Consider the following 24,941-nt stretch of genomic DNA (forward strand, 5'->3'; position numbering starts at 1 on the left):
ATTTAGCTACAGTAATAAAAATACCTTTACTTTTTAAAGAAATATCAGATATGAATGGCAAGCTGTCACATCATGAAATATAAGTAACAATGTCACCATGCTATTTCAAAATTATTTGTCTGTCTTTCTGCTCCACAAGATCTAAGCTTAAAGGCAACATAAGACTCATTCTGCCTACCTTAACTTTGGGTACAAAGTTAGATACATGATAAATATTAGTTGAATTGAAATATAAGTTGCCATTGTAATACATTAAAGAATGCAGGTCTTTTAATGTAAGTTCAAAGTTACAATGAGGTGATGGGACCAATAATTTTAAAACATTTTCTTTTGTACAATTGAGGCTCAGTAAGGCTTAAAATACGCAGCCAATCATACTTTACTTCTTAAATAAGAACATAGGAGATCTCTATATAAAATGACTGAAAGGGAAAAAAAAAGTGTTAAATCTCCTAAGCAGGCATCACATTTTTTTTTTAAATTACTCTATCAGATGCTCAAGGAAAGTTATCAGAAATTAGTACAAAATGTTCGAAATATCTAACATAGAATCTTCTCCGTTCCCCATTTTTTATACGATTACCATGAAATATTTGAGTATTCCTTAAAAATATCTGATGGCTCTACGATAGGTAATTAGAAATTAAATATACAAAATTCATGCCCTTCCCCATCCAATATGAATTATATATTTTATCCAAAAGAGGAAAGAAATTTAAATCAAATAATTACAACAGTGATAAGGATTCATTTTATTGTGTTTTCCATATAGACAGAGGTTTTTTTGATGAAGAAAAATCTTTACAAAGATCATCTATAATTGAATCAGCACCAAATAAAATTTAGCTTTTAAATGAGTCAGGTATTCTACATTTGGAATTCAATTTCACAAACATTCAAGGTTAGTGACTTTTGGTAAGAAAAAAAGACTAGCAGAAAGGAAAAAGACACCTTTTCAACAGATAGTAGCATAGTTTTTTTTTTTAATTGCTCTGGGAAAACACAGTATAGTTATTTAAGAAATGTCTTTTAAGCAATATTTAAGTGCTTCAAGTCAAGAGGTCTTCAGACTAAAAAATATTTTAAAATTTGCCAAGATACTGCAGCATCAAAAATATTCTCCTTATTCACTTAATTTCATGTTGAAGGAAACATTTGACAGATAAGTAAACAAAAGGCAAAAAAGTTTACCTGCATTTTTATATAATAAATTTTAGATCTATAAAAATTTCCTGGTTTGTACACAAAGGCCAATGCTTGACCTTCATTGATCCATTTCTATGTAGTTAAAAAAATACAGTATCAAATCTTTCTCCCTCCCCCCAAAAAACTAGAAGAAATATTTTAAATTGTGAGTGTGTGAATGTAGCTATGCATATCTTTAAGTGCACAAAATACACAAATATCACTTTACTTGGAAAATTATTTTCATCATACTGTAAACATCTCTTTCCCTAAATCTGGACATTTCAAAATAGTCTTTGGTATTCTTAGCTATTGTGCTTTGAAATGGAAACTTAAAAGATTTCTGTAGCAGTGCTACATAGACATTTTAAGATATAAATAAGAAAAATGCACTTGGAATAAGTTATAATTAGCTGCTTTTGCATAATTTTCAACAACTACAGTGTATGCTTAGTCACAGTTTTATGAGAAAGAATATCTTCTTTTTCAACTCCTTAATTTTAAGGAACACTTAATCATTTTGGCTAAAAATCCATTTTTGCAGTGGATCTGACGGATTGCATGACACTAAGCTTGGATGCTCTCCATTTGCTGAAAGGCACATTTTTAAGAATGGATTATATAGAAGTTGATCCTACAATAAAAGGAAACACAATAGGCATTAAATTTCAAGACTCATAGCTAACTGATAAATATGGAAACTACATTATGGTCTCATGGAAGCTAAAGGGAGACTCACATACCAAATGTACATTGTTCTTAACTTTTAATCTTCCTCAGATCAACTATGTCATAAAATCTTGTTGGTTTTTGGCATTTTGGCATTTATGCCACTACTGTTCAATTCACAGAAGGTATTACATAAATGAAGAGATGTAGACAGAGTGAGGGCTGAATCAAGTTTTCAACCAAGAAACATTCCATTGGGATATCCGTAAGTGACAAACTCTTTTAAAATATTATGTTATAAAAATCAGTCTCTTATAGTGTTCTGGTAGGGCACAAAACACTTTTTAGGTAAGAACTGCTATGTTCTAGCTAAGCCTTAAAACAAAAACAGAGGGGCACCTGGGTGGCTTAGTCGGTTGAGCATCTGACTTCGGCTCAGATCATGATCTCACAGTTTGTGAGTTCAAGCCCTGCATCAGGCTCTGTGCTGACAGCTCAGAGCCTAGAGGCAGGAGCCTGCTTCGGATTCTGTGTCTCCCTCTCTCTCTGCCCCTCCCCCACTTGTGCTCTGTCTCTCTGCCTCTCAGAAATAAAAATTAAAAAAAAAACAAAACAGAAAAACAGGAAAGATATTTTATATATTCTTTCAATTCTAAATTCATAAAAAAGTTCTAAAACAGGTGAAAAGAATTAATTACTGTAGGTGAGGAAAATATAATGATTTTTTTTCTTTCTGTCAGGATAAAAAAAAATGTGGCTGTTGTCAGAAGCCTTATAAGAAACTCTTAAAAAGACAGATATGGGCAACTATTATTAATAATTCACAAAAGTGTTGATCTGTATAAATCATGCTTTCACTAAGCAACTTTACTATTATTTTGCTTCTAAGAGTATTTAATTCCTAGATATATTCTCTTTATCACATTGGTAGATATACACAATAACAAAGTTAACAAAGAGAAATTCTGATAGATAACATTAATATGCTATGTTTCATTCATTTTCTCAGATAAGCAATTAGAGCTAATCAAAATAATTACTTGGAGAGGTGAATTAATTGCACTCAGTTACCTTTTGGATCTCCCATATCTGTTCTCCACTGGCCACTGTCTTGTGACCTTTGTAGGCACATGCCCTCAGCTGAACAAGACCTTGAGCAGCATGAAGACATAATTCCTTCTGGATGTTATGGCGAATTTCACGTTGAGCCGAGTATTCAAAATACTGTGAAAAGAAGAATGCTATTACTGACTTGTATCCTCAGTTGCAAAATAATGGTCCAATAGTAATAATAATAATAATAATCACTGAATAATGAAGTCATGTGTACTGAACAAAATAATACAATAAAAGTAGGCATTAGAAACATAAGCTGAGCTTTTATGACAGAAGATGCTAAATGCTTTTCCAGCGTATCAGCAATAGGTAGTTACTTAAGAATGTATTGTCTTCCTCTCATGTCAGAAATAGGAGGTTATCAGGTGGGATGGAGGCTAGCTAGGACAGGTACAGCATGGAAAAGGATCTGGAAACTTCTAGCAAGCATATTAATTGCCTCTTCCTCTCTGCAAAGTGTTCCTTTTCTCTTATTCCTCTCAATTAATGGCATTTTCATTTACATTAGGAACAATTCTCCATGTCTCAGTTTCCTTGCCTGTAAAATGGGTAATTTATTTATATTTTTTCTTTTTTCGTTTTGAGAGAGAGAGAGAGAGAGAGAGAGAGAGAGAGAGAGAGAGAGAGAGAGAGAGAGAATCCCAAGCAGGCTTCACACTCAGCATGGAGCCTGACACAGGGCTCAATCTCACGATTCTGAGATCATCACCTGAACCCAAATCAAGAGTCGGACGCCTAGCTGACTGAGCCACCCAGGCACCCCTAAAATGGGTAATTTAATAGTTCCTACCCTACAGTGTTATGAGGATAAAAGGGATAATAAGTGTAAAACACTCAGAACAATAACTGGTACATGGTAAGCTTTTAATTCATTTTAGCTATTGATGTTTCTCTCTCCCCATATGTCCAGTTACATAGCTTCTTAGCTTTACCAAATTTCCTTCTCAGACGTCACCATCCCACTTTCCTTGGTACATCACTTCTCTTATTCAGGCACTCAAAATCTTTACTGTAATACCTCCAGAGACCTGCAGTCTCTGCCCCCATAATCCAATTCACCCTGCTGCCAGTCTTTCATAAGACTGATTCAATCTCCTACCTCCCTTACTTGAGTGAGTCACTAATGCTGCTAAGAGAAGTCTACACTCCTTAACTGGTACGTGAATTCTTCCGTTTTCAATCTTATGTCAACCAATGCCTAAACTGTATGCTATATTCTTTCCGCACAATTCTACCAACACAGAGCATATGCATCCATAACTCTAAGACTGCTTTACTGTGCTGTGCCTGAAATATCCTTCTGGATCCTTCTCTGCCTAGCTAATTCCTTTTTAGCCTCAAAAAGCCAATTCAGATGTTACTTTGCTTCTTTAGTTTCCCTGAACTTGTCCTACTGAACAAAATTACACCCGTTTCAGGGTTCCCGTGGCATATCAGAAATAACTTTTATTGCACGCTATCGGAATTGTGTGTGTAGCTAGCTGGCTTCACAGACCAAAGTCAGGCAGTGTATCTAATAATAACATCCATTACAAATCAAATATTTCACAATGTTGACATTCCAAAGATAAAATAAGTGAACATAATGGATTTTTAATAATGAAGTGATTAGTCTTAGCACTAATATTTATTGAGCCTTTATTATGTGCTAAGCAGGGGCTGTTTTAAACCCTTTATGTGTATTAGACTAGGCACTTCACAAACATTAGCTGAATTAACCTTGAGTTCCCCTGATCTTGGCCTCATGCTTAATTTAGCTCCTTCCATAAATATATCCATCATTTTTATAACTGATAGTTCTTCAGATGGAGACACTGAAAGAATAGGAGTATAGATCATGAAAATAGTACTTTGGCTAACATTCCTCAAGAAAGATTAATCTTAGAATTTCAAAGATGGTGTGAAAAGTTGGTCCAGTATCTTAGTTTACCCATGTTATATATTTTTTAATCATTAAAAGGTACTTATAAAGAATAGGAAAGAGTTGAAGATACTTAAGCAACCAAAAGAATGTATAATTAGCTAGCTGGGGATAGTGGAGAGACATAACCTGGAACCAGGACAAATGCCCTGGAGTAGACAGTAGCAGCAGCAAAGCATTATGTGTTACAAAGCCATAATGACTTACACGGCATTATTGCACCAGTATATTTGATCAATATAGTCACATTATCAAATTACTTATTTAAAAAAATTTTTTTTGAATGTTTATTTATTTTTGAGAGAGAGAGAGACAGAGCATGAGTGGAACAGGGGCAGAGAGAGAGGGAGACACAGAATCCTTAGCAGGCTCCAGGCTCTGAGCTGTCAGCACAGAATCCAACGTGGGGCTTGAACCCACGAGCTGTAAGATCATGACCTGAGCCAAAGTTGGACGCTCAACCGACTGAGCTACCCAATCGCCCCTCAAACTACTTATTTTTACTTGGCATACACAAATACTGTTATAATGGAGTTTTTATGTTATAAAATTGTCATTATCTGGTCAAAATAGTAGAAGGGAGCATGAAGAAATGATTAAGTTGGATGACAGATCAAAAACACTTAGCACTAAAGGAACTAAAATTTGCAATGTAGTTTAAATGCAATGCTTGACTTAAAATAAAATTTAAAGGAAAGAAACCAAAATAAAATCGACCATGGTGTTACAGTGCTAGAAATCAGAGTCATCTTCTTTATATTTAAACCAGGACCCACACCTGGGTGGCTCAGCCGGTTGAGCATCCAACTTTGGCTCAGGTCATGATCTCACAGTTTGTGAGCTCATGAGGCTCACTGCTGTCAGCACAGAGCCAGGTTAGATCCTCTGTCCCCCTCTTTGCCCCTCCCCCACTTGCATGTTTTTCTCTCTCTCTCTCTCTCTCTCTCTCTCACACACACACACACACAAATAAACATTTAAGAAAATGAAACCAGGAAATATTATTCTCCTTCTCAAAACTCTCAGATGGCCTCTGTCATATTCAGAACTAAATCCAAGTTCCTAGGGGAGGTCTGCAAAACCTTCAATGACCAGGCCCTTTATCGATGTCTCTGACCTCATTTCCTACCCTGTCTTCCTGGACCACTCTGCTGCAGCCACACTGACTTGCTGAACGCTCCATTTACCTGCCACTGGCTTCTAGCCTTGCACCCCTTCTGCCAGGATGCCCCCTTCCTGGAACACGGTTCCTCTCCAATTCCTTTAGGCCTCTGCTCCAACATCACCTTTTCAAAGAGGTCTTCCTGAACCTCTGAAAACAAATCCCCCCTCCACCCTGCTCCTCACATTCAAATCACCCATCTACCTCACTTCATTTTTCTTTATGCCCAAAATTACGTATGTTTATTTCTTCTCCTTCAAGAACACAAGATCCACAAGGTAGGATTTTTCAATACAACAGTGCTAGTTACATTACAGGCTCTAAACAAACATTTATTGAAAGAACATGTGAACTACTTCTCCATCCCCCAAGTTTTATTATTTTTTTAATTTATTTTTATTTTGTTAAGATTATTTATTTTGAGAGACAGAGACAGTATGAGTGGGGGAGGGGCAGAGAGAGGGACAGAGAGAAACCCAAATAGGCTCTGTGCTGCCAGTGCAGAGCCCAATGTGAGGCTCAACTTGGGAAACTGTGAGATCATGGCCAAGAGTCTTATGCTTAACCAACTGAGCCACCCAGGCACCATGCCTTCCATCTACATTTTTAAAATACATCTATACTGTATTTATAATTTACAAGTTATTTCAGAGAAAAGACTATAAAAACATCTTTATGGCAAGGACAAGAGAAAAACAGATAAACAATGTATAAGATATTTTCAACTCTTATGATAAAATAAATGTAATGGTAGAGGAAGCTTAGGAAAATTTGTAAGTATTTACATTTAGTGATAAGGTTTTTACAAATGACTAAATACTTATTGTCCAAAAACTTAATTTTAACTAGCATGGTCCAGTATTATTTCCAAAAAAAAAATACAATTATTTATTTTTCTTCTAATATATAGAAGGCAATGTTATTTTAAAATGTGTGTGTATGTGTATTATATATATATATATATATATATATATATATATATATGCATGCACATATGTAGATATATGTGTGTATAGGTATATATGCATGTGTCTATACCTGTGTATATGTGTGTATGTGAATCTCCATCACATTCTATAATTATACCTCAATCACTAGCTATGGCTTCTGGGCTTCTGTGTTCTCTACCCTCAGTAGATTAGTTGGTTTGATGAGAAGGGATTAGAACTAGAGTAAGCTGAGGTTAATGACTAGGAAGAAACATGGAAGAGGATGGACCAGGAGATAAACTGATACTTTCTTAAAGCTGACATCACCAAAGTTCCATCCGCTTAAAATAAGACATCGTGAGTATTTAATAGTACGAAAATCCTCCACACACATCTTAAACTCTACACCAAAATACCTGCAATTCACAGAAGAAAGACATACCAGCTCTCCTCCTTAGAACCCCCCTTCACATTCCTCCCATCCTGTTCTCACTCCCACCAGCCATCTCATAACTCCTATGTACCTTTCAAAAAATGTTTTCAAATGTCATCTTTCCAAGGAAAATGTATGGGCACCCAGTCTAATTCATTCAGATGCCCTCCCCCATACTCTGGAAGCACTCTGAATGCTTTATCCCAGACCTTATCATGCTGACGTAACCATTGGTTTTGAAATATAGATTTCTTGAGGGAGACAGAATCTAAATTTCTTGAACCCAGCAGAATACCTGGCATGGAGGGGTCACTCAGTGAATTTGTTGAATGAACAAATGAGAAGAGTTCAATGCTTCCAGGAGTTAACTTGTAAAAGGCAAGGCAAAGAAGCTAAATGCTAAAATTGTATGTTAATAAGTTCTCTACCCATAGTAGGCCAAACAGTGACACTTGACATTTGTCTTAATTGCTAAAACAGTCAAAGCGTGGTAACAAGCAGATAAATCATCAGTCAAGGATAATCAAGAACATGCCTTTTTTTATTTAAAAAAAAATTTTTTTTTAATGTTTTTTTGTAATTTATTTTTGAAGGAGAGAGAGACAGAGCATGAGCAGGGGAGGAGCAGAGAGAGAGGGAGACAAAGAATTTGAAGCAGGCTCCAGGCTCTAAGCTGTCAGCACAGAGCCCGATGTGGGGTTTGAACTCACGAACTGTGAGATCATGCCCTGAGCCGAAGTCGGACGCTTAACCGACTGAGCCACCCAGGTGCCCCATAACATACCTTTTTGTAAAGAACATATTGAAATAATATCACGATCCACAAAAATAACTTATAATACTGCTCTTCTGGTATCACATTTAATTTGCTATCAAATGCAGTTAAATATAGCCTTTATGTATAATTTTGCAAAAGCACCTTGCCAATAGTCCCAAAACATCAAAGACCCACATACAAGATCCTGGTTTTTTTTTGTTTTTTTTAATTTCAGATGGCATGACTCTATTATTTTCTCATTTGCCTTTCTACTGAATGGGTAGGCAACTTCAAATTGTTTTCCGAGTCAGGATGAAAGTCAAAACAAAGTATGCAGCAACTTTAATATTAATTGCCAAACATTATTAACCTAAAAGCATTTTAAATACCAATTTATACCAAAATATAAAGTTGATTTGGGACTTCTGACAACTTATTTGTAAGAGCCAGCAAAAAGGGAGGATTTTTAGCGCAGTGCTCACCTGGTTTCCCCCAAGTCCATGGCATGTATACAAAATTAATGGTTTGCCTCCTTGATTATTTTCTCCAACATCCAGACACAAAGGCTGACCAATGCTTTTAATCTAAAGGGAAATTTTCAAGTTATAAGAATTTTTTTTAATCTATGTGGTTTATATATTTTTTCAGTTAATTCCAGGAAGTAGTATTAATAAATAGTAATGTAAAATCTCAAAAGCAATAAACCGGGAAGTATTTCAGCAATTTTCACTGAACCACATAAATGTTTGTGGCAAGGCATAAACCAAGTAAAAAGGAGGAGGAAAACACTCACATATCCAGATATAACAGGATTAAGGTCTGGCACATATGCTTCTGGATAAATAGTGTTCAGATACCACGTAAAATTTTTACATTGAAGGCGGTGCTTTATTTCAAATCTTTTTGAAAGATCACCAAATGATTTCTGGAGAAAGAGAAGAAGTAAAAAGAATGCTTAATCAAAACAGCACTGATAAAGTAGTTTAAATGCTACTATTTGTGTTTACATTTGGATCTTAAAGAAAAAAATGCTGGGCCAAAATGCAAGATGCAATTTAAAGTATCCACCATTTATTCAGGCAACAAGTATGCCTGCCTGCTTGTCTCTGCCTTCAAAGAGAGTCACGTTACCACTGTGGTGCTGACGTAATACTATTTTATTCTTTCTTTGTGGTACCAGACGTCCCCCATGGGCAAAAGGTCTCTAGAGAAATGCTGTGGGCCAAGAAATGGTAGTGGGGGCATCCAAAATGGATCTTAATTTTATGCCCAAAAATGATCTGTAAAGTGAGGTGTGAGGAAGCAGGTATAAAGAAACAGTTGCCAATACAATGTAATTTATATCTCTTCTCTAGTCAAGACTACAAAAAACAACACAGTTGGGAATATATTTTTTTTCTAGTTTTAAATGGGTTACTTACTCCTAACAAAATCTTAAACATAATAATGTATTAGTAGAAAAAGGCAAGTTTTTAATAACTGCATTTTATTTTCCTTTATCGTGAAAGGACTAGGAAAAGAATTTTAAAGAACACTATTAAACTGAAAAGGTATTTGGTCTATAGGCAAAATTTTAAAGGAAAATTATATTTGGTACCTATTATATAGAAAGTTTAAATACTCAAGCTTATCATTTCAGTTAAGAAAATATTTTCTCTGCCAACTTTAATGTCTTGACCAGGGATTTTAGCAAAAAATATAAACTCTAAAGGACTTCTGACTAGCTTATTCATTTTATCACGAGATCTGTTTGCCTTGTGGTAAAAATAGGGGTTTACTGGCTCCCCTGCCCTACTGTGGGAGATAAGCAGTTAGCACCCACTTGCCTGCTTAGCCAAGTACACAATCTGCCCAATCTGTCCTGGTGGCCTTAGATAAAAAGATAGCCATCTAACCCAGTAGTGCTCTGACTTTGCATGCCACTGGCATGTTACAGGAAGTTACTGGAGACCACAGAAAAGCTGGAAAGAGGTAACCAGACCTTTCTTTATGACAGTCAAAATGTTGACGCCCTTTAATCTCAGTATACAACCTCTGCAAATCAGCACTGTTTCTTAAAAAGGGGGTTGGATGCCATTCACTGAAGCGTGTTCGTAAAATGTTGAGCTTGTGAACCACGCCCAATATTGAACCTGTTGGAGCTCGGTTCTAATGTCTTAAGCATTACAATTCTGCACAGCTTTTACTATGACGGGTCAGTAACAATAGTGCCATACATTTGTGAGCACTTACTTCTTTATTTCATAGCTACTCTGGGAGACAAAAAAGTGTTTCATCTCTGAAAACAGGGAAGCAGAGAGAAGCTTGGCTGAGCACACACCTCATGTTGGGCCAACTCTCAACCACCTTATGAAGTGTCATCCCATTTTACAGACTCAGAAGGCCTTTGCAAAGGTAACCCCTCCAGTGAGCAGTGGAACCAGAATTTGAAATAAAAAAGCCTTGATACTTCTGGTTTATTCTCCTACCACACTCTGACATTGTCTCCATCTCCAGTTCAAAGAGCCACTTAGCACCTTTATTTAGGTGTCAATCACATCACCTAAAACCAGTTAAAAGTGGTTCCACTTAACCATATTCTTTGGGTAAAATACTACACCAAAGCAGTTACAAAAACTAAATACCTTCCATACTTAAAGAGTAACATCAAGTGGAATGCCTAAATTTTTAAAAAGGCATTTTACTTGATTTTTCCTCAAGAAAAAAAAACATTGGCATCAATCAGTTATGTGTGTGTGTATACACACACACATACACACAAATATATATAATATATATAAATATTATATATAAATATAAATTATTAATAATATATATATTTAATAAATATATAATATTTAATAAATATAATATATTATATTATAATATATAAATAAATATTATAATAATATTAAATAATATTAAATAAATAAATATTATAAATAAATATAATATTTAATAAATAAATAATAAATATATAATATTTATATATAATATTTACATATAATATTTATATATTTAATAAATATTTAATAAATATATATAATATTTATATATAATATATAATATATGTATATAATATATATAGTATAAGATACTAATATATATATATATTAGTATATATATATATATAGTATAAGATACTAATATAGTACTAAGTACTATAAGTACTATAAGCACTATAAGTACTATAAGTACTATAAGCACTATAAGCACTATAAGTACTATAAGTACTATACGTACTATACGTACTATAAGTACTATACGTACTATACGTACTATAAGTACTATAAGTACTATACGTACTATAAATACTATAAGTACTATAAGTACTATAAGTACTATTAGTACTATAGTGCTAAGTACTAAGTACTAATATAGTACTAAGATACTAATATATATATATAATATATATAATAATAATATATATTATATATTATATATTATATATTATATATTATATATTATATATTATATATATAATAATATATAATATATAATATATAATGTGTAATATATAATATATAATATATATATAATATATATATAATATATATATTATATATATATATTTGAGAGAAAGAGCACGTGCGTGTGCACACGAGGGAAAGGGGCAGAGGGAGAGAGATGACCTGAGCCAAAATCAAGAGTCAGACACTCAACTGACTGAGCCACCAGGTGCTCCAATAAGTTATATATTCTGAGTTAAAAAACTCAATTTCAAAATTAACTTTTAAAAATGTTTTGCACTTGAACTGACACAAATAAGTAAAAGAATATGTGAACTTGATGTGGATTTTTATTGTAATTTAATGATTTAGCTCTAACTTACTTGTTTAACAATTTTTGCTGCATCTGTGTTTCTCCTATAAAATATTTCCTTGTATTCATCCATCCAGACTTCTGCAAGGCGAACTTGGTTGCGAGCAATCACCTGAGTGCCTTTTGGAAAGGTATGAGGGCTTTTGCTGCGAAAGACATGTCCAACAACAGAGCAAGGCATAATCTCCAACTGCCCACCACATTGCCATACCTGATAATTAATGATATTTGTTTAAATTCACAGTATTTTTAAAATATAAAAGTGTTGCTTTTAAATTCACCTTTAAGATACTAATAAAAACGAAACAGAAAAGATTTATAATAACTTCACAAATAGTCTCTGTCCTCTGCCAGTTCAACTTAAATTCTTAAATATAAAAAAACAACTTTATGAAATAGTACAAATACTAAAGACAACATAAGTATACTTTCAGGAAATATTTCAACAAAATAGTGATTTCAGATCTCTCATAAAAATAAAGCCCCACATTTTTTTTTTTTGCAAACAATTATGCAAGCTCTTTAATATATACAAAAGACCAAAGACTCTTCTGTATTTGAATTCTATCTTCTTATACAAGTTATATGGCCACTTCACTTGAACCAGATTCTCTCTTCTCTGGCATGAACTAGCAGTCTTGGAGTAAGTGGACCCAGACTCTATTTACTCCTTGCATATTCAATTTTCTAATTTAGAAAACAATTCCAGATAATACCAAAGTACAATCTTTTAAGCTTGTGAAGTAGTTGGTCATTATTAAAGACTCATACCTATTTAGAGATAGAGGGACAAAAAAACTTATTTGCATTATCTCTAAATAAAATGAAAAATTATTAAATCAATACTTGCTCATTTAAAAATCTTAGCAATCAGTTCTGCCATAAACAGTCACTAAGCAAAAAAAAAAAAAACAGTCACTAAGCAAGAAAATGAAGACATGCTTAATAATCTGTGCTACCATTAGGGCAAGAGATCATATTCTCTCTCTCTCTCTCTTTTGTTTTTAAACAAATGAGAAAACTCGGTGGTATTTTTAATTCAACAAATTGTGCCTGAGATCTAACACGAGCTAGGGGTTGGGAATACTTAAATGGATATAATAAGACCCCTCCCTTGAGCAGTTCAAATTTGGCTAAGATCATCATTGCCATTATGTAATGGAGCCAGAGCTAAAACTTAAATCTTCTAACTACTAGTTCAGTTCTTTTCCCAGTACCTTCCAGTCTAAAGGATGAAAGATGAATGATAGAGTCATTGCAGAAAATGAATCATGAAATGAAATAAGTGTATGTGGAGACCATCCAAAGTTTTTGTTTTGTTTCTCATATTAACTTTTAATATGTATAGGGGGAAAAAAAAGGTCATTTAATCCAAAGAGTTAAGGTCTTTTTAAAATTATACATAAATGTTTTTCCATTCTGACTCCCTTGATAATCAACTCATTTCCTGAAGCACTAGACTGAATTATATTTATCTTGGCTGGAATTCAGTTGCTACAAGTGCATTAATTGGTGCTATTGGCTGGACACAGGAGTTTAACTGATTCCTCTTGTTACACTGGCCGCAACGAGTAAATATATTAAGTTAACATTTTGAAAAGAAATACCCGTATTCTAAAAGTTCTAGCAATTGAATTTTAGAAGCACAAAAAGTAGAGACCGCACACATCTAGGATAATCATATCAGCCAATTAGAACAAAATGTGTATTTTATTGTCTAATATGCGTTATATTTATAAACTTACTCTGAAAGACATTTCTATATTTTCACCTCCCCAGATTTCCATTTCTTCATCATAAGTTCCAATATATTCAAAATATTCTTTTGATATGGAAAAAAGGCCTCCTGCAAAAGTGGGTGTTCTGAAAAATAATCCATTGTCAAATTTTGTTATAAAAATAAAATAAGGAAAAACAAGTTATTTAAAGAGTGACTAAATCAAATCACAAACAAATTAGATCACAATTTCAAGAAGTTTTATATTGGTTAATAGAAACTAAAAATGCTACCTTCAGAGTCAAGTTTTATGGGGAAGCGGGGAGGGAAGTACTTTGGGGAAGCGGGGAGGGAAGTACTTTAAATATATTTTCCCAGAGAAACAAAATTACTAAGTGTCTTCTAACCAACTCTAAAGATTCTTTACTAATGATTATGAGAAGACAAAAGGCCTCACTGATTCTACTTCCTATTCGGTAACATCATGTGTAAGTATATACATAAATGGCTTCTCTATTCCCAACATAGGATGTGTGTGTGTTTCTTTATTTCATTAGTGTGAATTACCTTGGAGGCAAAAACTGTAAAAAGCAAAGTGTGAATACATATTCAAATAACTGAAACTGCATATAAGACTTTGGGAGCAATCGTCTTACTTAATTGGGTAGGTTTCATCTTTCCTTCTTTGCCTCTCGTGATCAGGAAGCGATTCCCAGCCAAAGGAAAGGCTCCAGTCAAAGTTTCCACGGTTGTGATTGCTTCCATAAGGAGAGGGTTTGTTGAATTCAAATGTGTTCAGATCTATGGATGCAATATCCGGACTCACCACGGCAGTGTAATTCTCAGCTATCCTGGCCAACAAAGGTTCTAACCAACCATAGAAACACTCACCTGGAAGGGAACACAATTCTAATTAACCCAACGAAAACACTGAGGGTTTTCTCTTTTGTGGTTTGAAGATGATTTAGAGAAACAAGAATAACAGCCATTCGTGTTTTGAACACTTACATAGGGGAGATTTCTTAAAGGTTTCTGGTGATAAGATGAGGGTTGGATGAAAAAGGTAAGGCACAATTCAGCATAGTTAGGAAAATTTATCTACAGAGGATGATTTTTTTTTTTTTTAACGTTAGAGAGGAAATAAAATGATACTGGTGTATTTAAATTTCAGATGATGTGTTTTCCTCTAAAATGGCCTTGGATCAAAGGTAAGTTTTTGCTGATCCATGCCACCTAGCCCCAAAAGTGTTCTGATTTATATAAACTTGTCTCCCTCAGTAAGGTATAGTAACAAAATCTTCATTTCTCTGAGTCTTAGGAGAAAATAAGCCAACGAGTCAGAATAGTCTGATGTCAGCAGTTGGAGAAGGACCAGCCCTAATGGAAAGTGGGGGCAAAGGAATGCCATACAAAGTCTGGGTCCTGGCTGGGGGCCAGGCTCACTTAATACACAGAGTTCAGGAGACTCAGTCCTACCCACGTCTCCCCATCAGGCAGAATTTGGCAGTTATTAGGAGGACCACTTGGCATCAAGGAGGATCATCAGATACATTTGCCTCAGAGGAAGAATGCCCAGTGTGACATAATTGGAATTTTGGACCAGGAGAGGAAATATTGGAGAATGAACCATTTCCTTTTCAAAACACTTCCCTTGGATTACCTATAGACCTCTCTTCATTTGAGGGCCAGGTATTAAGGGAGTACTGGATATGAAAACTCTAAAGAGACTCAAACAAATCCAAAAGTCCTCCTAGAAAAATTAGCATATGACCAAAACCATTTGCTGGGTCAAACATAATCTAAGGGTTAGTCAGTTCAATTCAAAACAAAACAGTCATACAAAGAGTATAATCCACTAAATCTAAAACTGAAGGACTAAGGGACATTTTGGTGATCCCTAACATGCCCATTAAAATTTACTCTATGGGGCGCCTGGGTGGCGCAGTCGGTTAAGCGTCCGACTTCAGCCAGAGCACGATCTCGCGGTTCGTGAGTTCGAGCCCCGCGTCAGGCTCTGGGCTGATGGCTCGGAGCCTGGAGCCTGTTTCTGATTCTGTGACTCCCTCTCTCTCTGCCCCTCCCCCGTTCATGCTCTGTCTCTCTCTGTCCCAAAAATAAATAAACGTTGAAAAAAAAATTAAAAAAAAAATAAAATAAAATTTACTCTAAAAATACTTTCTAAATACTTTAAAATCATTGACACTAGAGAACAAGACCATTAAAAATAAAGGGCAAAAAAAAAAAAAAAAAAAGACAGTAGCAACAAAAACAAAAATTGATACAATTCGTAGAAAAGATACCAGAAAAAGTTGGAAGGGGACACCTCTAACTTAGCACAAGAGGAGTGTGCAAATCTTTGAAAAAAGAATGGAAATATAGAAATTGAAAAATATCAGTACCAGGACAAAGTTTAAAGATAAAATTGCTTACACTTAAAACTTTCATTCATTTTAAACTATAAGAATCAATAATAATAAGGAAAAACATTTGGGGGGGGGGGGTGGACACAATGAGTATCTGAAAAAAATCCCAAGCAAGGATAACTCGCTGGGAAAGCTGGTCGCTGAAGGAAAGATACTGAAGTTAAGGAGCCTAACTCCATGTAAGTGAAAGGAGGCTCCTACCCAGAGGTACAACCTGCTTAGGCTTTCATTGCTATAAGCATCAGCTGAAAATGATGTTAGAGAAAATACAATTAGTTATTTAAAGAAAAGCCTTCTTCACTTTTTAAGTTAGAGGGAAGCAGAGGGGAAAATGTTACAACTACGTCTATACATATATACTTACAGTGAGCATCTAAAAATGTGAGGGTTTCAGCTGTTGCAACTGTTGCTCCTAGCAACCTGGCAGTGATCAGACCTTTTCTCTCTCTTTGTCTAACTATTTTTACTATAGAAAATTGTTTTATATATTCCTCTAGTTTATCATGTAAGTACTCTGTAAGAAAAAAAAAATATCAGGATTAACTCTTCCTAAATTTATTTTCATATATGAACACATGAAAGCAAATGAAGAAACCACAGGGCAATGATATCTCCACATTCGTCATCTTAACAGTTGCACACATCCTTCCATTAAGATGAAATTGTATCTTTAACTCTTTAAAGAAAAACAATAGCTATATATGCAAGTCTTAACTTCTGAACAACTATAACACATACTGTGGTAACACTAACTTATCCTGTACATGCAATATCAATAAATATATTTTGTGGGGAAGGGAGAGACTTCAAATGGAGTAGACCCAGGAGTTAAGAAGGCTCATTTAGGGGTCTGAGAAAACTAGCTAACGGAGTGAAGGAAACTGAATTTGGCCAAAAAGATATTTGACACATTTTAAAATTGGAATTTAAGTCTGGAAATTCAAAGAAAAATGCCAAGTATCAAAAGGATTCTCTGATACTTAGGCAGTGATCATAATAATTTAAAACAAAAATGATGAGGAAAATGGCAAATAGGAAAGCCCAAGGCTACAGCAGTTTAGGAATATTTTTACAAACAGTCAGCATAAAATTTTTGAAAGCTTTGGAGTCTGCTGACACAGAATTTTTTCCAGTAAAAATATGAAAGAAGAAAGGAGCATGTAGGTCAGGAATGGAGCTAAAAACAGGCTAAATTTTATTAATGGGTATATAATTTAAGATATTCAACATTCCAATTTAGATGAGACATGATAAGCAAGAGTTAAAACAGTAGGTAAAAGAAAACACATTAATCATGTCAGTCAAGTATTGCTCATATTTTGAAACAACTTCTTAAGTCTGCTTTTTTCACCAATAAATTCTTGATTCTTTGTTGAGTATACAATGTGTTTCCTCAGGTGGCCTTCTTGGCCCATAGCACAGCCTCAAAAAGATCTGGGAATGCTGAGAACATCAGTAAATGTCCTAGGGTAGATGTTTGCTTCTGCCTGATTCCAGAAGCAAACATAGATGACTTTATCTATGATTGTATATATTTTTTCAGTTCTCCAGTGGTACAGATAAAAGAGTTGCTTATTCAAAGTTTAAACATTCATAAAGGAAGTGAGAGTTCAGGAACAACTTCTGTGGACAATAAATCTAAGCATTGCTGCCTCAAAATAATAGGCTAACTTTTTCATACCTTCTAAGAACCTCAGAATTCTCTGAAAGACAAGCAGGATTGTAACTTGTCTTAAAATATAAATCATGGATATTTCTGCCTTAATCGTAGATTTATAAAATAGAAACTTGTATAAAAACATTTCAAAGGCTTTAATGGGGATTGAATCTTTTTTAATGGAGTCACTATAGATTCCTTCAATAAACTGTCCCCTGTTTGAGTCATTAAAGAATTTTTTATTGACCCACAACTTCCAAACTTCCTATAAATTTTTATCTGCCCCTTAAATTCAAGCCCCATCCATACCTGTATTTTTGCAAGGTTAAGGGCACAAAGCCGTGAAATCAGACCTCTTGGGTTTATTTATTTATAGCACCATTACTTTCAGCTGAGTGACTTTTGGTAAGTTATTTTATTTTACTTGGACCTCAGTGCATCTATAAGATGGGGATAACAGCATGTACCCTTACAAGGGATTGCTGAGAGTATAAAAATGAAAGATTGCTGTGCATTTAAGACAAGGCTTACCACATGGCCCATGCTCTGAAAACGTTGACTGTCTTGTTTTGCTGTCACTAGGACTTAACTATCTCTTTGTCACTTGATTATCCACATATTATGCTGCTCTTTCCTAAACCAATTGAAACCAGGGACTATAGTTTCTACATCACATGCTCCTTGACAACAACTAGGAACACGTTTTCTATAGCGGGTACTCATTAAATCTTTGATTCAATAAGACAAATTAATTACATTAGGATGCAAAAAGATTCCTCACCAAGAAAACTGTTGCAAATTCATTGCCAATGCTATAAAGAATTAAAATATTCAGACCCTTTGACCAAGCAGTCTAACTTACCCAAAGATACAATTCAAAAGAATGGATATTCATTACAGTGTGATATATACTAACAGGGTGGGGTGAGTGAAGGGGAATGGTAAAATAAGTAAAATGCATCTAGTCCATCATGGTCATTAAAAATAAAGTTTTGAAGGTAAAAGAAATGGGCTAATAATAATACTATATGAAAATGTCAGATTTCAAAATTGGATTTCTGACATGGATGTAACTAGGTAAACATTCTATGTTTATTTAGACAGCGATCAAGAGGGAAAAAGCGAAATTATAATTAAATAGGAAGATTATGATTGGATATCACTTTTCTTTCTGATTTTCTTTAATTCTATTAATTTTGTTTGAGCAATAATAGAAGTTACCTTCAACTGAAGGCTTATTACAAGTAGCCTTACTGTGACCCTAATTTCTCACTGCTTGAAAAATCAAACAAATAAAAACCATCTGAGAAGGAAGCTCAAAAAACCAAAGAGGGATTATTTTTTTCTTTTCTTTTTACAATATAACATATGAAAGGCATGCAGAACTTAATCAAATGTCACTTAAAACTCTATGGATGCAGGGGTGCCTGGGTGATTCGCTCAGTTAAGCGTCCCACTCTTGATCTCAGCTGAGTTCATGATCTCATCATTCATGAGATTGAGCCCTGCATCGGGCTCTCTGCTGCCAGTGCAGAGCCTGCATGGGATTCTCTTTCTCTCTCGTTTTCTGTCTGCCCCTCTCTTGCTTGTGTTCTCTCTCTCTCTCTCTCTCTCTCTCTCTCAAAACAAATACATAAACATGGGGGGGGGGAACACACCTCTATGGACTACAGACCAAGAATTTAAAAAAAAAAATAAATCATAACATTTCAAATCATAACATCAGTTGGTTACAATTAAGTGGTGTTATAACCTGGGTAAGAGGACCGGAGATTCAAATCTCTGATCCAGCACTGTGTACCCATATGCAGGGAACTTGAATTATAAAACTTCCCCATTTAGTGAATACATTTCACATCCATGTCAAACATCTCTGGAGATAAGCAAACTTATTCCACCTAGATGATACTTAACTTGAAAACAATCTCAATTCACTCATGATATTTTATTTTGAAGTTAAAGACATGTTTAGGATTGTATGTAGAAAATTAAATAAGCCAGGTTAGTAATTTTATGCTTTATTCACTTATTATCATTTCTTAAGTCTGGATACATCTTGTTATTGATGACATGTCACTTAATAAGCAGTATTTTTTTCCTTTTTCATAGCACATAAAGTAATGGTTTATCTTAAAACAGATGTTGCTTTTGGATAGATGAAAGAGTATCACTATCCCCATTTTACAGATGAGGAAACAGCTAGTGAGTATTGGAGTGAGAATTTGACCTTAAAGAATCAGGCTCCAAACTCAACTAATTCAGGAATACATTTTGTGATCATTGAAATAATCTATATCTGTTTGGTATTTAAAATACTCGTAATGTTTGAAAACTTAGCAAATTAGGGCATTTGTCTGATTAGCCTTGCAATTCCAATTTAAAATGTACAATTTAGTAACTGACCGTTGATTTGTAATTTTAAGTAGAAATTCATTAAAGAATTCAGCTAACTTTGTAAACAATATTGAAATACTTAGCAGCCAAAATAAAACAGGATGTAGTGACTTTGTAATAATTTTTAACTACTCATTTATATTATTAATTAATGTATTATTTATATTAACTCATCTAATCTTCAAAACAATCCTAGGAGTTATGTATCATTTATGTATTTCCTCAATTCTAAGCTGCACCATTAGATACTTATTATAATCAATGGCATCTTAGTGTAATTGGTTGTGAGGGTTTTTTATTCTAGCAGTATATAAACTAATGATGAAAAAAAGATAAAAATTAAAAAAATAAACCAATGATGTATTGTGCAATAAATTCGATGAAATATGGCATTTTCCCCATTTTACAGATAAAGAAACTGAGGCATAAAAAGGTTAAGTAATTTGTCCAAGTTACACAGCTGGATAGGACCAGAACTGGGATTCAAACCAAGGCGGCCTGACTCAAGGCTCAAGTCTGTGTTCTTAACCACTATGCCTTACAATAAAAGTCTCACATTGAGGACCACAAAGTTAGAAGTCATGGTACTTCAAACATTTCTGATCTTTAAAATATTTAAATATAGACACCTTTGAATTCTACTCTCATCCATCATACCCATCATCCAAGGTATTATATTCAAGCTGGGGGGGCGGGGGAGGGGTGCATACAGAGAGTACAATACAATCAAATAGACTTTGGACAATATCACATGGATTTACTTGGAAAACAACCTAATTTGCATGTGCTTTCTTACCATCTACACTAGCATCATCCACCAAAATGATTTCCTTCAGCAGTATGGCAGGGGAAGAATAAAGCACACTGTGGACAGTTCTAAGCAGCGTGGACCAGGCTTCATTATGAAAAACTATTATGACACTGGTGGTAGGCAGGGGAGGACAGCGCTTAAATTTTTGTTCAATACATCTAGAAGAAGTCAAAGAAGTAGAACAATTATGAATTTTATTACTTTATTTCAGAGCTATGCCATTACTAAAATTATTATTTAACCATTATCACCATAGAAACAATAGCAGACAATTTTTTTCTATGTAAGTTGATCTTAATGCTATGCAAATGCAAATCAAAACAAAATTTTTTACACAGAGATCATGTCCACTGATACAGATTCCAGGTCAAGGATTAAAACGTGCTATTGTAAGTTTTCTCAACAATATAATTTCAAATACAAATAGCATTTTAAATAGAAAATATAACCTACAAGCAAGATAACCTATAACAATGGCAAACACTTGTAATCGCTCAAATAAAAACCAATTTTTCTCCCCCCCCTTGTAGAAATCATCCATTTTTCTTATTACCTCCAATTTTTTTTAACAGTGCAACTTCAGGGGCACCTGGGTGGCTCAGTCAGTTAAGTGTCCAACTCTTGCTTTCAGCTCATGATCTCGTGGTTTGTGGGATCAAGCTCCGCATTAGGCTCCATGCTGACAGCATGGAACCAGCTTGGGATTCTCTCTCTCCCACTCTCTCTGCCACTCTCTGTGCATGTGTGCACGCACACACTGTAGCTCTCAAAAATAAATAAACTTTAAACAGTGCAACTTTATTAAATGAATATTCATCTTCGTAGAGATTCTTACTTTCCTAAGTATGTAATATTTTTCAAGTTTTTAAATCAATTTATTTAATCTCTACTTGAACCAAAAGGGAAAAAAATGGCTTACTATAAAATCTATTTTTTTATGATGCTCACAATTCAGCAAGACTTACTAAGTTGCTACCATATACCAACCATGCTGTGTTAAAGATTTTGCTCCAGTAACCTGATCTATAGTTTAATTAAATAAGACCTAGCATTTTAAAATACTAAACTTAAAAATTTTACATAAAATCCTAAATCCCTGTTAAAAGTCATGTGATCTTTTTGCCATATGAAACATTGATAGGCACAAGGAGATAGACCCTAAGTCGTTTTTGGCTGATTAATGGTACTAACCATTAGCTAAACACATTAGTTACAAATTGATCTTGAATTTATTTTTATAATAATATCTTCCTCAATGAAAATAATCTTCATAAGAAGCTGTTGGGTATGAGTGGATCTGTACAGTCCCCAGCCTTTGAGACTGAAGCTGACCACAGTCCCTTACCTACTGAGTTGAGGTGAGGATCCAAAGATATAACAGAGTAGAGGGTTTCAAAACACTGTAAAATCAGAGTAACCCTGGGACATAAAATATGTGTGGTCTATGGTAAAAATAAATAATCTTTAAGTTCACTTAAAAATCATAAATGGTTATACAATTTTAGACAGCAGAATATAAAATCCTCCCACTCAAAAGGCACTATAAATACAGCGTGTGAACAATCAAACAGTGCTGTTCAAACCCAAAGATAGGAAGTAAATCATTCACTTATGGAGATAAGAAACTAACACACTTTAAATGCTCTGTGAGGGAAACAGAGCCCCCAGTATGACCCTAGAGGCCTGGGAAAGCCACCCAAAGAAAGATATCCTGTATGTTCTCATTATTCACTTTTATAGCCATACCTCAGTTTGAATGTTTCAGATACTATTCTGAGAGGCTGTCTTTAGGGTGGAATATTAGTAGGGATAAACAAGGAATTAGGTTGAGGATAAAGTATTGATAGAGTGTGTCAACACTGTTGAGTAAGAAAAGGAAGCAAAGGTTATGAGTGAAAGTGATTTTGCTCTCTTTGTGCCTTCATGATTTCAAATATACATGCATAGTCAGAAGCAAATAATGACATTCATCCTCACTGACAGATGAAAGCAAATGATATATTTTAAAGTGAATTTTGGATAAACTACCAATTAGAAGTAAGGTCCAAACACAAACTACCTATTCACAATTAGTCTTGACTCACAATTACACAGAAATGTATGACTAAATATAAGCTTGTATTTTTAAGACATAAAGGTTTGCAAACCAACATAAATTAAAAGTAAAAATTATTTAAAAACTCCATGCTGTTTTTCTTAAAAACAAAACAAAACAAAACCAAAAACCTTATGATTTATTGTCTTAGAAACATTTGTATGGGGTGTTGGGATTAAAAAAAAAAAAAAAAAAAAAACCTCACATACATCTACTTGTCATGTGACTAATATTAATAATTACAAAAAGTTTCAAAATTTTAAATTCAAAAATTCACAAAAATTCACATTAATGAAATGTGATCACTTTAATCTTACAAAGCTTTCCTTAGTTCAAGCTAGGATTTCTTTGCTTAACTGATAACTGCTAACATCAAGTAAAGGTGTCATGTTATAGCATTAATGCAAGTGATACAATTTCACAGTATGATTTCATAAACCTCATTTATTCTGAAACGATAAAAAAAATTAAACTTAGGCTTTAGATATTGTTTTACATGTCACTTAAAGTAGTGAAATTAAATAACTTGCCAAACTGACTGCTTATACTCAAACCATTTGTAAAATTTGGCATATAGATATGTACTTAAATTATCAATCACATGACCATCTGACTTGGAGAGACACTGGATCTGTATTTTCAATGAGCATGGAAATGACCAGCAATTCTTCAGAAAATGTGTTCCTTGCTGATTTAAGTTAAATTTAAAGTAAGAAAGTGTTAAATCTTCACCAATTCTTCACAGTTCTAGGTATCCAATTCTTATCCAAAAAAGGTTCTTTACTTTAAGTACCTCGTTGTTTTTCACTTACAATGATTTCATTATTGAATATTATTGTAGCTCCTCAATGCTATATTGGGGGAAAAAAAAACTTGTCTTGAGCTGACATTGACTGTCATGTCAAAGAATAAAAATTCTGCTTCTTGATTTGTGATGTGGATTGCTTTTCAGTCAAGACCTCTCCCCAAATCAGTCAAATGCAATACTGCATTTTAACTATTAACATAAGAAAAGAACTATTCTGTGCCTTGTTATAAAGGTAGAATATTTTATAGACATTCATTTGTTTCTTCACACATTCACTTAAAAATGATTAGCACCTTAATCTTGAATCACACAGATTACAATAGAGAGACAGAAATCTAATCTACCCAACTTCAATATTAAGGGACTCTTAGTTAGAGCAAGTATTCATGATCATACATCTAGAAAAATAGGAGTGAAGCCATCGACCTAAGTCTATCAAAGTTCTTTTCTTCAGATGCATTTCCAAATGTAAATCTATTATAACCAGGAAGCAAAATATGTAGGCATGGCTTGCTTACGGTTTATCTCATACTTTCAACAAATCAACAAATGGTTTGAAAACTGCTGGAATTTATTTTAGTTATTTGAATTCAAATAGAACACTTGAACACTACCTCAAAGATAACAATGGACAGAGCATAGTTGGAACTGGAGGGAAACTAGAATAAAAATACTGTGTACTTGAGATACCATGTAAACAAAGGGACATAAAAGGCAATGTTGGCCTCTTAGAAGCTAAAGAGAGACAATTCTATACATATGATAACTTATTCAACAAAACTCTAGAAAAAAAAATCATAATTGAATGAGCAATTTAACAATATTGTTCTTTAAAAGAAAGATTACAAAAGGTTACAAGGCATTCTGAAATACAATTACAGTACTGAAAGTAGCCACAAAGTCTGTGACTTAGTTCATAGAAAATTCTTATCTAACAGCTCCAAAATCTCGGCACTTTTTAAACATTTTTATTCTATAGCAACACACAGAGGAACAGAAACAGCTCCTCTGCCTCCCACATCTCCCATAAAATTGCCCAATATTCCCTTCTTAATAAATTAGA

At 34.1% G+C, this 24,941-nt stretch overlaps 1 protein-coding gene across 4 annotated transcripts in view; it reads right to left on the bottom strand.

Annotated features, from left to right (window-relative positions):
• Nucleotides 1-728: 728 nt before the first annotated feature.
• The window catches only part of GALNT3 (polypeptide N-acetylgalactosaminyltransferase 3), a 44,247-nt gene continuing 20,034 nt past the window's right edge, over nt 729-24,941 (bottom strand). For all 4 annotated transcript variants that reach the window (XM_023259417.2, XM_023259416.2, XM_023259418.2 and 1 more), the window contains 9 exons: nt 20,961-21,133; nt 16,478-16,627; nt 14,347-14,581; nt 13,719-13,836; nt 11,984-12,184; nt 8,966-9,097; nt 8,655-8,756; nt 2,926-3,078; nt 729-1,819 (listed from right to left, as the gene is read on the bottom strand). In XM_023259417.2, the coding sequence (XP_023115185.1) occupies nt 1,697-1,819; nt 2,926-3,078; nt 8,655-8,756; nt 8,966-9,097; nt 11,984-12,184; nt 13,719-13,836; nt 14,347-14,581; nt 16,478-16,627; nt 20,961-21,133 (1,387 nt within the window). In that variant the 3' untranslated portion in view covers nt 729-1,696. The remainder of the gene's footprint in view (nt 1,820-2,925; nt 3,079-8,654; nt 8,757-8,965; nt 9,098-11,983; nt 12,185-13,718; nt 13,837-14,346; nt 14,582-16,477; nt 16,628-20,960; nt 21,134-24,941) is intronic.

The sequence above is a fragment of the Felis catus genome, chromosome C1, assembly GCF_018350175.1.
Source record: "Felis catus isolate Fca126 chromosome C1, F.catus_Fca126_mat1.0, whole genome shotgun sequence".
Lineage (NCBI taxonomy): Eukaryota > Metazoa > Chordata > Mammalia > Carnivora > Felidae > Felis > Felis catus.